General features: G+C 47.2%; 1 protein-coding gene across 1 annotated transcript; it reads left to right on the forward strand.

Moving 5' to 3' along the window:
• Positions 1-5,306: 5,306 nt before the first annotated feature.
• Positions 5,307-6,410, forward strand: LOC124040462 (the record flags this gene model as incomplete). Its single annotated transcript, XM_046357687.1, has 2 exons — positions 5,307-5,420; positions 5,616-6,410. Coding segments are annotated over 2 exons (909 nt in total), but the record flags the coding sequence as incomplete, so codon positions are not given.
• Between the last annotated feature and the right edge of the window lie 9,053 nt (positions 6,411-15,463).

Raw genomic sequence — 15,463 nt, forward strand, 5'->3', positions numbered from 1 at the left:
AAAGACCAGGGCTGAGTCGGAGGAATTAATTGAGGTAGTTTGTTTCATTGCGGGGAGTCTATTAAATGGTATGTCACTATTGTACCACAGGGAGTAGAGAGAGAGAGACAAAGACAGAGACAGAGACAGAGACAGAGAGTGAAAGAGATGTAGGGGAGTAGAGAGGGGGAGGAGGAGAGAGAGAAGGAGAGGAGCGAGAGAGGGAGGGAGGGAGGGAGGGAGGGAGGGAGGGAGGGAGGGAGGGAGGGAGGGAGGGAGGGAGGGAGGGAGGAAGGCCAGGCCCATCATCACTCCCCTCTAATGTCTTTGGATTGTCCTGCTGTTCAACATTAACAATGGCCCTGCTCTCTCTCACCTCCTCCATTCCTCGTCCTTCCTCCTCCAACCGACACAATGATTGCCATGAAATGAAAACTGTCTACAATCCTTAAAGCCACCAACTGTCCATGCGCACACTGTTACATGCCGACCACACCACTCGCATTGCATAATAAATGTACACCTACGTTACTCGGTCGATGTATCCACACTGCTTGCGCACGTCGACGAGCGTCTGTGTAGTCAATCGCTATTTGTGACGCTCAACGCACTGCAAGTCCCGCCTCTCCCGTCTCGTCATTGGTTTTTAGGAGCATATACCCACGTCCTCATTGGTTTTTAGGAGCATATACCCATAGCCTCATTGGTTTTTAGGAGCATATACCCACGTGAGTGATTGACAGATGAACTGACATCCACACTCCAGTCGGTTTTAGTAATGCACCGTAAAGTTGGTTGTAGTAATGCACTGTAAAGTCGGTTGTAGTAATGCACCTTAAAGTTGGTTGTAGTAATGCACCGTAAAGTTGGTTGTAGTAATGCACCGTAAAGTTGGTTGTAGTAATGCACCGTAAAGTCGGTCGTAGTAATGCACCGTAAAGTTGGTTGTAGTAATGCATCGTAAAGTTGGTTGTAGTAATGCACCGTAAAGTTGGTTGTAGTAATGCACCGTAAAGTCGGTTGTAGTAATGCACCATATAGTTGGTTTTAGTAATGCACCGTAAAGTTGGTTGTAGTAATGCACCGTAAAGTTGGTTTTAGTAATGAACCGTAAAGTTGGTTGTAGTAATGCACCGTAAAGTTGGTTGTAGTAATGCACCGTAAAGTTGGTTTTAGTAATGCACCGTAAAGTTGGTTGTAGTAATGCACCGTAAAGTTGGTTTTAGTAATGCACCGTAAAGTTGGTTTTAGTAATGCACCGTAAAGTTGGTTTTAGTAATGCACCGTAAAGTTGGTTGTAGTAATGCACCGTAAAGTTGGTTGTAGTAATGCACCGTAAAGTTGGTTTTAGTAATGCTCCGTAAAGTTGGTTGTAGTAATGCACCGTAAAGTTGGTTTTAGTAAAGCACCGTAAAGTTGGTTGTAGTAATGCACCGTAAAGTTGGTTTTAGTAATGCACCGTAAAGTCGGTTGTAGTAATGCACCGTAAAGTTGGTTTTAGTAATGCACCGTAAAGTCGGTTGTAGTAATGCACCGTAAAGTCGGTTGTAGTAATGCACCGTAAAGTTGGTTGTAGTAATGCACCGTAAAGTCGGTTTTAGTAATGCACCGTAAAGTCGGTTGTAGTAATGCACCGTAAAGTCAGTTGTAGTAATGCACCGTAAAGTCGGTTGTAGTAATGCACCGTAAAGTCGGTTGTAGTAATGCACCGTCAAGTTGGTTGTAGTAATGCACCGTAAAGTCGGTTGTAGTAATGCACCGTAAAGTCGGTTGTAGTAATGCACCGTAAAGTCGGTTTTAGTAATGCACCGTAAAGTCGGTTGTAGTAATGCACCGTAAAGTCGGTTGTAGTAATGCACCGTAAAGTTGGTTTTAGTAATGCACCGTAAAGTCGGTTGTAGTAATGCACCGTAAAGTCGGTTTTAGTAATGCACCGTAAAGTCGGTTGTAGTAATGAACCGTAAAGTCGGTTTTACTAATGCACCGTAAAGTCGGTTGTAGTAATGCCCTGTAAAGTCGGTTTTAGTAATGCACCGTAAAGTCGGTTGTAGTAATGCACCGTAAAGTCGGTTGTAGTAATGCACCGTAAAGTTGGTTGTAGTAATGCACCGTAAAGTCGGTTGTAGTAATGCACCGTAAAGTTGGTTGCCAATAAAGTCCATAGAAGAAAAATAAGCTTTAAAAATTGGAGAGGTAACAAAAAACGAATTCAGTTTATCGTTTTATCTGGGGATTAATTGTCGGAGGACCTTGTGCATTTCAGGTAAAATAAAAACCCATTGTTTATATCATATGACAAATGAGCTAGCAACAGCAAGCTAACTAGCTAAATTGCCATACATGTTTAATGCTTTTTCGACACTGTCCCCAAATTAACATAATTGGTTCAGAGTTTGTTTTGATATTTCAACCTATCTGTCCTGATTGCGTCTGATTGTGGGGTGACAAAATCAACATGCGCACTGTCTGGTCAGCATGTTACATTCCCAGTCAATGTAAACCCTACCAACTGTCTACATGTTCTCTCTCTTACATTCCCAGTCAATATAAACCCTACCAACTGTCTACATGTTCTCTCTCTTAAATTCCCAGTCAATGTAAACCCTGCCAACTGTCTACATGTTCTCTCTTGCATTCCCAGTCAATATAAACCCTACCAACTGTCTACATGTTCTCTCTCTTACATTCCCAGTCAATGTAAACCCGGCCAACTGTCTACATGTTCTCTCTTACATTCCCAGTCAATATAAACCCTACCAACTGTCTACATGTTCTCTCTCTTACATTCCCAGTCAATATAAACCCTACCAACTGTCTACATGTTCTCTCTCTTACATTCCCAGTCAATATAAGCCCTACCAACTGTCTACATGTTCTCTCTCTTACATTCCCAGTCAATATAAACCCTACCAACTGTCTAGTTGTTCTCTCTTACATTACCAGTCAATGTTGGCTAGCTAGACTCTGCTAGCTAGCCAACAGCTAGCCAACGCTAGCCAACGTCTTCTGAATAGAACTCAACGACCCGGTCGCATTCACAGGTAGTATCACATTTTCATTTCATTACAGTACAGCGATTTGATTTGTTTGATCGTAGCTAGCTACATAGCTAGCTACATAGCCGTCTTTGTATCAAAGATAATTGTGTAGTCTAGAGCGATTTTCTAGGTTAGCTAGCCAGCTATTGTCGTTCTTTTAACGCAACGTAACGTAAACAACACTACTAGCTAGCCAGCTAGCCCCCGAATAGCAGCACTGTAGAAACTATTACACTCAACGGAACGACTTGATTAGTGTAGTGTCAACAACGCACCCACTGCCAGCTAGCCTACTTCAGCAGTACTTCAGCAGTACTGTATCATTTTAATCATTTTAGTCAATAAGATTCTTGCTACGTAGCTTAACTTTCTGAACATTCGAGACGTGTAGTCCACTTGTCATTCCAATCTCCTTTGCATTAGCGTAGCCTCTTCTGTAGCCTGTTAACTATGTGTCTGTTTATCCCTGTTCTCTCCTCTCTGCACAGACCATACAAACGCTCCACACCGTGTGGCCGCGGCCACCCTAATCTGGTGGTCCCAGCGCGCACGACCCACGTGGAGTTCCAGGTCTCCGGTAGCCTCTGGAATTGCCGATCTGCGGTCAACAAGGCAGAGTTCATCTCAGCCTATGCCTCCCTCCAGTCCCTCGACTTCTTGGCACTAACGGAAACATGGATCACCACAGACAACACTGCTACTCCTACTGCTCTCTCTTCGTCCGCCCACGTGTTCTCGCACACCCCGAGAGCTTCTGGTCAGCGGGGTGGTGGCACCGGGATCCTCATCTCTCCCAAGTGGTCATTCTCTCTTTCTCCGCTTACCCATCTGTCTATCGCCTCCTTTGAATTCCATGCTGTCACAGTTACCAGCCCTTTCAAGCTTAACATCCTTATCATTTATTGCCCTCCAGGTTCCCCTCTGAGAGTTCATCAATGAGCTTGATGCATTGATAAGCTCCTTTCCTGAGAACGGCTCACCTCTCATAGTTCTGGGCGACTTTAACCTCCCCACGTCTACCTTTGACTCATTCCTCTCTGCCTCCTTCTTTCCACTCCTCTCCTCTTTTGACCTCACCCTCTCACCTTCCCCCCCCCTACTCACAAGGCAGGCAATACGCTCGACCTCATCTTTACTAGATGCTGTTCTTCCACTAACCTCATTGCAACTCCCCTCCAAGTCTCCGACCACTACCTTGTATCCTTTTACCTCTCGCTCTCATCCAACACCTCCCACACTGCCCCTACTCGGATGGTATCGCGCCGTCCCAACCTTCGCTCTCTCTCCCCCGCTACTCTCTCCTCTTCCATCCTATCATCTCTTCCCTCCGCTCAAACCTTCTCCAACCTATCTCCTGATTCTGCCTCCTCAACCCTCCTCTCCTCCCTCTCTGCATCCTTTGACTCTCTATGTCCCCTATCCTCCAGGCCGGCTCGGTCCTCCCCTCCCGCTCCGTGGCTCGATGACTCATTGCGAGCTCACAGAACAGGGCTCCGGGCAGCCGAGCGGAAATGGAGGAAAACTCGCCTCCCTGCGGACCTGGCATCCTTTCACTCCCTCCTCTCTACATTTTCCTCCTCTGTCTCTGCTGCTAAAGCCACTTTCTACCACGCTAAATTCCAAGCATCTGCCTCTAACCCTAGGAAGCTCTTTGCCACCTTCTCCTCCCTCCTGAATCCTCCTCCCCCTCCCCTCCCCTCCTCCCTCTCTGCAGACGACTTCGTCAACCATTTTGAAAAGAAGGTCGACGACATCTGATCCTCGTTTGCTAAGTCAAACGACACCGCTGGTTCTGCTCACACTGCCCTACCCTGTGCTCTGACTTCTTTCTCCCCTCTCTCTCCAGATGAAATCTCGCGTCTTGTGACGGCCGGCCGCCCAACAACCTGCCCGCTTGACCCTATCCCCTCCCCTCTTCTCCAGACCATTTCCGGAGACCTTCTCCCTTACTTCACCTCGCTCATCAACTCATCACTGACCGCTGGCTACGTCCCTTCCGTCTTCAAGAGAGCGAGAGTTGCACCCCTTCTGAAAAAACCTACACTCGATCCCTCCGATGTCAACAGTTACAGACCAGTATCCCTTCTTTCTTTTCTCTCCAAAACTCTTGAACGTGCCGTCCTTGGCCAGCTCTCCCGCTATCTCTCTCTGAATGACCTTCTTGATCCAAATCAGTCAGGTTTCAAGACTAGTCATTCAACTGAGACTGCTCTCATCTGTATCACGGAGGCGCTCCGCACTGCTAAAGCTAACTCTCTCTCCTCTGCTCTCATCCTTCTAGATCTATCGGCTGCCTTCGATACTGTGAACCATCAGATCCTCCTCTCCACCCTCTCCGAGTTGGGCATCTCCGGCGCGGCCCACGCTTGGATTGCGTCCTACCTGACAGGTCGCTCCTACCAGGTGGCGTGACGAGAATCTGTCTCCTCACCACGCACTCTCACCACTGGTGTCCCCCAGGGCTCTGTTCTAGGCCCTCTCCTATTCTCGCTATACACCAAGTCACTTGGCTCTGTCATAACCTCACATGGTCTCTCCTATCATTGCTATGCAGACGACACACAACTAATCTTCTCCTTTCCCCCTTCTGATGACCAGGTAGCGAATCGCATCTCTGCATGTCTGGCAGACATATCAGTGTGGATGACGGATCACCACCTCAAGCTGAACCTCGGCAAGACGGAGCTGCTCTTCCTCCCGGGGAAGGACTGCCCGTTCCATGATCTCGCCATCACGGTTGACAACTCCATTGTGTCCTCCTCCCAGAGCGCTAAGAACCTTGGTGTGATCCTGGACAACACCCTGTCGTTCTCAACCAACATCAAGGCGGTGGCCCGTTCCTGCAGGTTCATGCTCTACAACATCCGCAGAGTACGACCCTGCCTCACACAGGAAGCGAGGCAGGTCCTAATCCAGGCACTTGTCATCTCCCGTCTGGATTACTGCAACTCGCTGTTGGCTGGGCTCCCTGCCTGTGCCATTAAACCCCTTCAACTCATCCAGAACGCCGCAGCCCGTCTGGTGTTCAACCTTCCCAAGTTCTCTCACGTCACCCCGCTCCTCCGTTCTCTCCACTGGCTTCCAGTTGAAGCTCGCATCCGCTACAAGACCATGGTGCTTGCCTACGGAGCTGTGAGGGGAACGGCACCTCAGTACCTCCAGGCTCTGATCAGGCCCTACACCCAAACAAGGGCACTGCGTTCATCCACCTCTGGCCTGCTCGCCTCCCTACCACTGAGGAAGTACAGCTCCCGCTCAGCCCAGTCAAAACTGTTCGCTGCTCTGGCCCCCCAATGGTGGCACAAACTCCCTCACGACGCCAGGACAGCGGAGTCAATCACCACCTTCCGGAGACACCTGAAACCCCACCTCTTTAAGGAATACCTAGGATAGGATAAGTATCCCCCCCCCCCTTTAAGATTTAGATGCACTATTGTAAAGTGACTGTTCCACTGGATGTCATAAGGTGAATGCACCAATTTGTAAGTCGCTCTGGATAAGAGCGTCTGCTAAATGACTTAAATGTAAATGTAAATATAAACCCTACCAACTGTCTACATGTTCTCTCTCTTACATTCCCAGTCAATATAAACCCTACCAACTGTCTACATGTTCTCTCTCTTACATTCCCAGTCAATGTAAACCCTACCAACTGTCTACATGTTCTCTCTCTTACATTCCCAGTCAATATAAACCCTATGTCTACATGTTTCTCTCTCTTACATTCCCAGTCAATATAAACCCTACCAACTGTCTGTTCTGTTCCCAGTCAATATAAACCCTCCAACTGTTACCCCAGTCAATATAAACCCTACCAACTGTCTACATGTTCTCTCTCTTACATTCCCAGTCAATATAAACCCTACCAACTGTCTACATGTTCTCTCTCTTACATTCCCAGTCAATTAAACCCTACCAACTGTCATTCCCAGTCAATAAAACCCTACCAACTGTCTACATGTTCTCTCTCTTACATTCCCAGTCAATATAAACCCTACCAACTGTCTACATGTTCTCTCTCTTACATTCCCAGTCAATATAAACCCTACCAACTGTCTACATGTTCTCTCTCTTACATTCCCAGTCAATATAAACCCTACCAACTGTCTACATGTTCTCTCTCTTACATTCCCAGTCAATATAAACCCTACCAACTGTCTACATGTTCTCTCTCTTACATTCCCAGTCAATATAAACCCTACCAACTGTCTGCACATGTTATAAACCCTCTGTCTACATGTTCTCTCTTACATTCCCAGTCAATCTCCAACTGTCTCATGTTCTCTCTCTTACATTCCCAGTCAATATAAACCCTACCAACTGTCTACATGTTCTCTCTCTTACTTACATTCCCAGTCAATATAAACCCTACCAACTGTCTACATGTTCTCTCTCTACATTCCCAGTCATTCCCAGTCTACATGTTCTCTCTCTTACATTCCCAGTCAAAAACCCTACCAACTGTCTACATGTTCTCTCTCTTACATTCCCAGTCAATATAAACCCTACCAACTGTCTACATGTTCTCTCTCTTACATTCCCAGTCAATATAAACCCTACCAACTGTCTACATGTTCTCTCTCTTACATTCCCAGTCAATATAAACCCTACCAACTGTCTACATGTTCTCTCTCTTACATTCCCAGTCAATATAAACCCTACCAACTGTCTACATGTTCTCTCTCTTACATTCCCAGTCAATATAAACCCTACCAACTGTCTACATGTTCTCTCTCTTACATTCCCAGTCAATATAAACCCTACCAACTGTCTACATGTTCTCTCTGTTCTCTCTCTTACATTCCCAGTCAATATAAACCCTACCAACTGTCTACATGTTCTCTCTCTACATTCCCAGTCAATATAAACCCTACCAACTGTCTCATGTTCTACATTCCCAGTCAATATAAACCCTACCAACTGTCTGCATGTTCTCTCTCTTACATTCCCAGTCAATGTAAACCCTACCAACTGTCTACATGTTCTCTCTCTTACATTCCCAGTCAATATAAACCCTACCAACTGTCTACATGTTCTCTCTCTTACATTCCCAGTCAATATAAACCCTACCAACTGTCTACATGTTCTCTTCCCAGTCAATTACATTCCCAGTCAATATAAAAACCCTACCAACTGTCTACATGTTCTCTCTCTTACATTCCCAGTCAATATAAACCCTACCAACTGTCTACATGTTCTCTCTCTTACATTCCCAGTCAATATAAACCCTACCAACTGTCTACATGTTCTCTCTCTTACATTCACAGTCAATATAAACCCTACCAACTGTCTACATGTTCTCTCTCTTACATTCCCAGTCAATATAAACCCTACCAACTGTCTACATGTTCTCTCTCTTACATTCCCAGTCAATGTAAACCCTACCAACTGTCTACATGTTCTCTCTCTTACATTTCCAGTCAATATAAACCCTACCAACTGTCTACATGTTCTCTCTCTTACATTCCCAGTCAATATAAACCCTACCAACTGTCTACATGTTCTCTCTCTTACATTCACAGTCAATATAAACCCTACCAACTGTCTACATGTTCTCTCTCTTACATTCCCAGTCAATGTAAACCCTACCAACTGTCTACATGTTCTCTCTCTTACATTCCCAGTCAATATAAACCCTACCAACTGTCTACATGTTCTCTCTCTTACATTCCCAGTCAATATAAACCCTACCAACTGTCTACATGTTCTCTCTTACATTTCCAGTCAATATAAACCCTACCAACTGTCTGCATGTTCTCTCTTACATTCCCAGTCAATTTAAATAAAACTAAATACAAAATTATAATAACAATGTTTTATTATGAACACCTGCACACGCTTACATTCCTTGTTAATTGAAACCCACCAACTATCCACGTGTAAACACTTCCACTTCCTGTTAATGCAAACCCATTAACTATCCACGAGTAAACACTTCCACTTCCTGTTAATGTAAACCCACCAACTATCCACGAGTAAACACTTCCACTTCCTGTTAATGTAAACCCACCAACTATCCACGAGTAAACACTTCCACTTCCTGTTAATGTAAACCCACCAACTATCCACGTGTAAACACTTCCACTTCCTGTTAATGCAAACCCATTAACTATCCACGAGTAAACACTTCCACTTCCTGTTAATGTAAACCCACCAACTATCCACGAGTAAACACTTCCACTTCCTGTTAATGTAAACCCACCAACTATCCACGAGTAAACACTTCCACTTCCTGTTAATGTAAACCCACCAACTATCCACGAGTAAACACTTCCACTTCCTGTTAATGTAAACCCACCAACTCCAATGTAAACCCACCAACTATCCACGTGTAAACACTTCCACTTCCTGTTAATGTAAACCCACCAACTATCCACGTGTAAACACTTCCACTTCCTGTTAATGCAAACCCATTAACTATCCACGTAAACACTTCCACTTCCTGTTAACTATCCACGTGTAAACACTTCCACTTCCTGTTAATGCAAACCCATTAACTATCCACAAAACCTTCACTTCCTGTTAATGTAAACTATCCACGTGTAAACACTTCCACTTCCTGTTAATGCAAACCCATTAACTATCCACGAGTAAACACTTCCACTTCCTGTTAATGTAAACCCACCAACTATCCACGTGTAAACACTTCCACTTCCTGTTAATGCAAACCCATTAACTATCCACGAGTAAACACTTCCACTTCCTGTTAATGTAAACCCACCAACTATCCACGTGTAAACACTTCCACTTCCTGTTAATGTAAACCCACCAACTATCCACTTCCACTTCCTGTTAATGTAAACCCACCAACTATCCACGAGTAAACACTTCCACTTCCTGTTAATGTAAACCCACCAACTATCCACGAGTAAACACTTCCACTTCCTGTTAATGTAAACCCACCAACTATCCACGAGTAAACACTTCCACTTCCTGTTAATTTAAAGACATCAACTATCCACCTGTTCAGACTTCAAATTCCCGTCAATTTATGTTGACAACTGAAATGCAATATTTCAATGAATCAACTGAAAACTACTTTGGTCTGAAATATGAAACACATCTGACAAGGGACTCTAGAGAGGTGAAAGATGGAGAGACCTACCATGTAAGAGGTAGAAACAGAGAGAGAGATGGAAAAAGACGGCAAGTGAATGAACAATAGAAGGATAGAATGTAGGAGAAGGAGAGGAGTGGGTGTGTTGTTGGCCTGCGTCAGGTGCCAAGTTCCTGTCTGAGTTCTACTACCCAGAAACCCCAGCTCTCTCCCGTCTCAGTAAGTTGAGGCAGAAATATTGACTGGCAAGCACCCTGCCCAATCAAATTAGTTTTCTGAAAGACATGCCAAAGGTGACGCCGGGGAGAGAGGTTAAATGGTGGAGGGACGGAGGGACGGAGGGACAGACAGAGGGACGGAGGGTGGGGAGTGATAACAACATGGGGAATGAAGTGATTACTGTTGAGAGAGATGGAAGAGAAATATCAAGTAGCGATAGAAAGAGGGACTCAGAGAGAGTTAAAAATGAAAGAGAGGAAGGGTAGAGCCAAAGGAACAGGGAAAACATTAGGTCAGGAAGCTCCTCTGTAATCACAGACAGACACACAGCAGCTTAATTCACACAAAGTGGTGACACAAAGACGCCGAGTAACTTAGTGAAGACCTAAGATCTGTGACACACTTTCCCACTCACAGCAAACAAATACACACACACACACACCAAGACAGTCGTGAACAGTGACCTATTCCCCCTCAGGAAGCTAAAAAGATTTGGCATGGGTCCTCAGATCCTCAAAAGGTTCTACAGCGAGAGCATCTCGACTGGCTGCATCACTGCCTGATATGGCAACTGCTCGGCCTCCGACCACAAGGCACTACAGAGGGTAGTGCGAACGGCCCAGTACATCACTGGGGCCAAACTGCCTGCCATCCAGGACCTCTATACCAGGTGGTGTCAGAGGAAGGCCCTAAAAGTTGTCAAAGACCCCAGCCACCCCAGTCATAGACTGTTCTCTCCACATGGCAAGCGGTACCGGAGTGCCAAGTCTAGGATAAAAAGGCTTCTCAACAGTTTTTACCCCCAAGCCATAAGACTCCTGAACAGGTAACCAAATGGTTATCCAGACTATTTGCATTGTGTGTGTGTCTGTTAGTGTGTGTGTGTGTGTGTGTGTGTGTGTGTGTGTGTGTGTGTGTGTGTGTGTGTGTGTGTGTGTGTGTGTGTGTGTGTGTGTGTGTGTGTGTGTGTGTGTGTGTGTGTGTGTGTGTGTGTGTGTGTGTGTGTGTTGTGTGTGTGTGTGTGTGTGTGTGTGTGTGTGTGTTAGTGTTTGTGTGTCTGTGTGTGTGTGTGTGTGTGTGTGTGTGTGTGTGTGTGTGTGTGTGTGTGTGTGTGTGTGTGTGTGTGTGTGTGTGTGTGTGTGTGTGTGTGTGTGTGTGTGTGTGTGTGTGTGTGTGTGTGTGTGTGTGTGTGTGTTTGCGAATCTAGACCTGAATGAGCACCGTGAGGTACCAGACAAACATCTTCTGTATCGACTGAAGTTGAAAATACACAACCTGCCTAACTCATAAATACTTCACAGCGCTATCAGACAGTCCGGGTAAAACTCTCACATTACACCAGACATTACAGAAACAGGTTGTTTTCAATGTTCTGTCTCGAGATCGACTGGCGCTGTTCATCATTCAGAGACACAGCAGAACACAGGTGTGTGTGTGTGTGTGTGTGTGTGTGTTTGTCTGTGTGTGTGTGTGTTTTAATTTAGTTTAGGTTTATGCTACAGGATAGGGTTAAGTTTAGGGTTATGGTAGATGATAGGGTTAAATTTAGGGTTATGGTACAGGATAGGGTTAAATTTAGGGTTATGGTACAGGATAGGGTTAAGTTTAGTCGTTAACTCTACATTCTAAGGTTAGGCGTTAACTCAGAATGGTTAAGGTAAAGGTTAAGGGTAGGCATGAACTCTGATTGGTTAAGGTAAAGGTTAATGTTAGGTATTAACTCTGATTGGTTAAGGTAAAGGTTAATGTTAGGTATTAACTCTGATTGGTTAAGGTAAAGGTTAATGTTAGGTATTAACTCTGATTGCTTAAGGTAAAGTTTAATGTTAGGTATTAACTCTGATTGGTTAAGGTAAAGTTTAATGTTAGGTATTAAGCGCTCTGATTGGTTAAGGTAAGGGTTAAGTGTTGTGATTGGCTTAAAACAAAAATCTCTAAAACAACTTTCTGTCACTGGATTAGAACATGGGCAGATCCTCCTCCCTCCCCTTTCTCCTCCGCTCCCTCCCCCTTCTCCTCCTCCTCCCTCCCCCTTCTCCTCCGCTCCCTCCCCCTTCTCCTCCACTCCCTCCCCCTTCTCCTCCACTCCCTCCCCCTTCTCCTCCGCTCCCTCCCCCTTCTCCTCCACCCCCCTTCTCCTCCGCCCCCCCCCCTTCTCCTCCACCCCCCTTCTCCTCCTCCTCCCTCCCCTTTCTCCTCCACTCCCTCCCCCTTCTGTACCCTCTCTTCTCCCCGCTCCCTCCCCCTTCTCCTCCTCCTCCCTCCCCTTTCTGCTCCACTCCCTCCCCATTCTGTACCCTCTCTTCTCCTCCACTCCCTCCCCATTCTGTACCCTCTCCTCTCCTCCACTCCCTCCCCATTCTGTACCCTCTCCTCTCCTCTGCTCCCTCCCCATTCTGTACCCTCTCCTGTCCTCTGCTCCCTCCCCATTCTGTACCCTCTCTTCTCCTCCTCCTCCTCCCTCCCCTTTCTCCTCCACTCCCTCCCCCTTCTGTACACTCTCTTCTCCCCGCTCCCTCCCCCTTCTCCTCCTCCTCCCTCCCCTGTCTTCTCCACTCCCTCCCCATTCTGTACCCTCTCTTCTCCTCCACTCCCTCCCCATTCTGTACCCTCTCCTCTCCTCCACTCCCTCCCCATTCTGTACCCTCTCCTCTCCTCCACTCCCTCCCCATTCTGTACCCTCTCCTCTCCTCCGCTCCCTCCCCATTCTGTACCCTCTCCTCTCCTCCGCTCCCTCCCCATTCTGTACCCTCTCCTCTCTAGATTATTTGGCTGTGTAAGGCATAGACAGATGTTAGAAGAGGTAAATAACAGATAGTTGAATAATATATGGTCCGGATGGTCCCTTCCTGCCTGCCTGCCTGCCTGCCGGCCCGCCCGCCCGCCCGCCCCCCCTCCCTCCCTCCCTCCCTCCCTCCCTCCCTCCCCCTCCTCCCTCCCTCCCTCCCTCCCTCCCTCCCTCCCTCCCTCCCTCCCTCCCTCCCTCCCTCCCCCCTCCCTCCTGCCTGCCTGCCTGCCTGCCTGCCTGCCTCCCTCCCTCCCTCCCTCCCTCCCTCCCTCCCTCCCTCCCTCCCTCCCTCCCTCCCTCCCTCCCTCCCTCCCCCTCCCTCCCTCCCTCCCTCCCTCCCCCTCCCTGCCTGCCTGCCTGCCTGCCTGCCTGCCTGCCTGCCTGCCTGCCTGCCTGCCTGCCTGCCTGCCTGCCTCCCTCCCTCCCTGCCTGCCTGCCTGCCTGCCTGCCTGCCTGCCTGCCTGCCTGCCTGCCTGCCTGCCTGCCTGCCTGCCTGCCTGCCTGCCTCCCTCCCTGCCTGCCTGCCTGCCTGCCTGCCTGCCTGCCTGCCTGCCTGCCTGCCTGCCTGCCTCCCTCCCTGCCTCCCTGCCTGCCTGCCCCTCCCTCCCTCCCACCTCCCTCCCTCCCTCCCTCCCTCCCTCCCTCCCTCCCTCCCTCCCTCCCCTCCCTCCCTCCCTCCCTCCCTCCCTCCCTCCCTCCCTCCCTCCCTGCCTTTAGTGCTGACCAGAGTGCAACATCTTAACACTCACATTCAGCATAACTATAAGACATGCTACTCTATTTCCCTGTCCAATCCCGTTCTAATCTAATCCAGATCAATTACTTTTTTCTAACTTTAAAAAGTGTGTTTGGGGAAATTAAAATCTATGAAGGTTGGAGCAAATTACTGAACTATGTTTTTAATCAAATACTATGTACATATCCCTACCCCAAAACTGTGTGTGTGTGTGTGTGTGTGTGTGTGTGTGTGTGTGTGTGTGTGTGTGTGTGTGTGTGTGTGTGTGTGTGTGTGTGTGTGTGTGTGTGTGTGTGTGTGTGTGTGTGTGTGTGTGTGTGTGTGTGTGTGTGTGTGTGTGTGTGTGTGTGTGTGTGTGTGTGTGTGTGTGTGTGTGTGTGTGTGTGTGTGTGTGTGTGTGTGTGTGTGTGTGTGCGTGAGTGTAGCTCTGTGTACCATATTCAAACACCTTTCACCAGCTCAGGCTGGATAACTGTTCAGGACTTGAGGAACCCGTTAAACAAGACAGAGAGATAAAATAATTACAATGGAGTTTGTATTCAAATGGAATGGAGGCACACATCTGTTCATCTCAAACTGGACATGGTCCAACCAAAGTCATTTACACAAACAACTATCTCTCTCTCTGTCTCCCTCGCTCTCTTTTTCCATCTCTCTGTCTCTCTCTTTTTCCATCTCTCTATCTCTCTCTTTTTCCATCTCTCTATCGCTCTCATTTTCCATCTCTCTATCTCTCTCATTTTCCATCTCTCTATCTCTCTCATTTTCCATCTCTCTATCTCTCTCATTTTCCATCTCTCTATCGCTCTCATTTTCCATCTCTCTATATCGCTCTCATTTCCATTCCTTCTCTCCTCTTTCTTTCTTTCTTTCTTTCTTTTTTTCTTTCTTTCTTTCTTTCTTTCTTTCATTTCCATTCTTTCTTTCTTTCTGTCCTTTTCCATTCCTTCTCTCCTCTCTCCCATCGCCCTTTATCTGTCCCCCTCTCTCTCTCCACTAGCTCTCTTCCTCTCTCCTTTCTCTCAACCCCCCCCCCTCTCTCTCTGTCCCCCTCTCCCACTCTCCTCTCCAGTAGAGTGTAATCTCTAACCTCTTATTGCTGTGGAATCCACTGTGGCTGGTGTACATCTCAGGTGCTGATCAGGGTATGTATTTCGACTGGGACATTCTCTACACTGTTACCAGCTACTGTAGTACATGGGCTGGAACCAGGGCAAGTAGGACACACACAGGTGGAAGCACACACACACACACACACGTGCGGACAGATGCATGCAAGTGCTCTGTCACACACACAGACACCGACATGTAAGCACGCAGGCACACGCACACAGGCTTGTACAGACGCATGTACGCTCACACACACACACACACACACACACACACACACACACACACACACACACACACACACACACACACACACACACACACACACACACACACACACACACACACACACACACACACACACACACACACACACACACACACACACACACACACACACACACACACACACACTACCTCTGAAAGCAGCACTAATTATTGTTTGGGGCTATAGCCTGACAGCTCCTGCAAATTCAGCACCGCCTGTCCGATGTGTCTCTCACCAACACTGTGAGAATGAGTGTGTGTATGGGGTG

This window comes from Oncorhynchus gorbuscha, linkage group LG07 (assembly GCF_021184085.1).
Source record: "Oncorhynchus gorbuscha isolate QuinsamMale2020 ecotype Even-year linkage group LG07, OgorEven_v1.0, whole genome shotgun sequence".
NCBI lineage: Eukaryota > Metazoa > Chordata > Actinopteri > Salmoniformes > Salmonidae > Oncorhynchus > Oncorhynchus gorbuscha.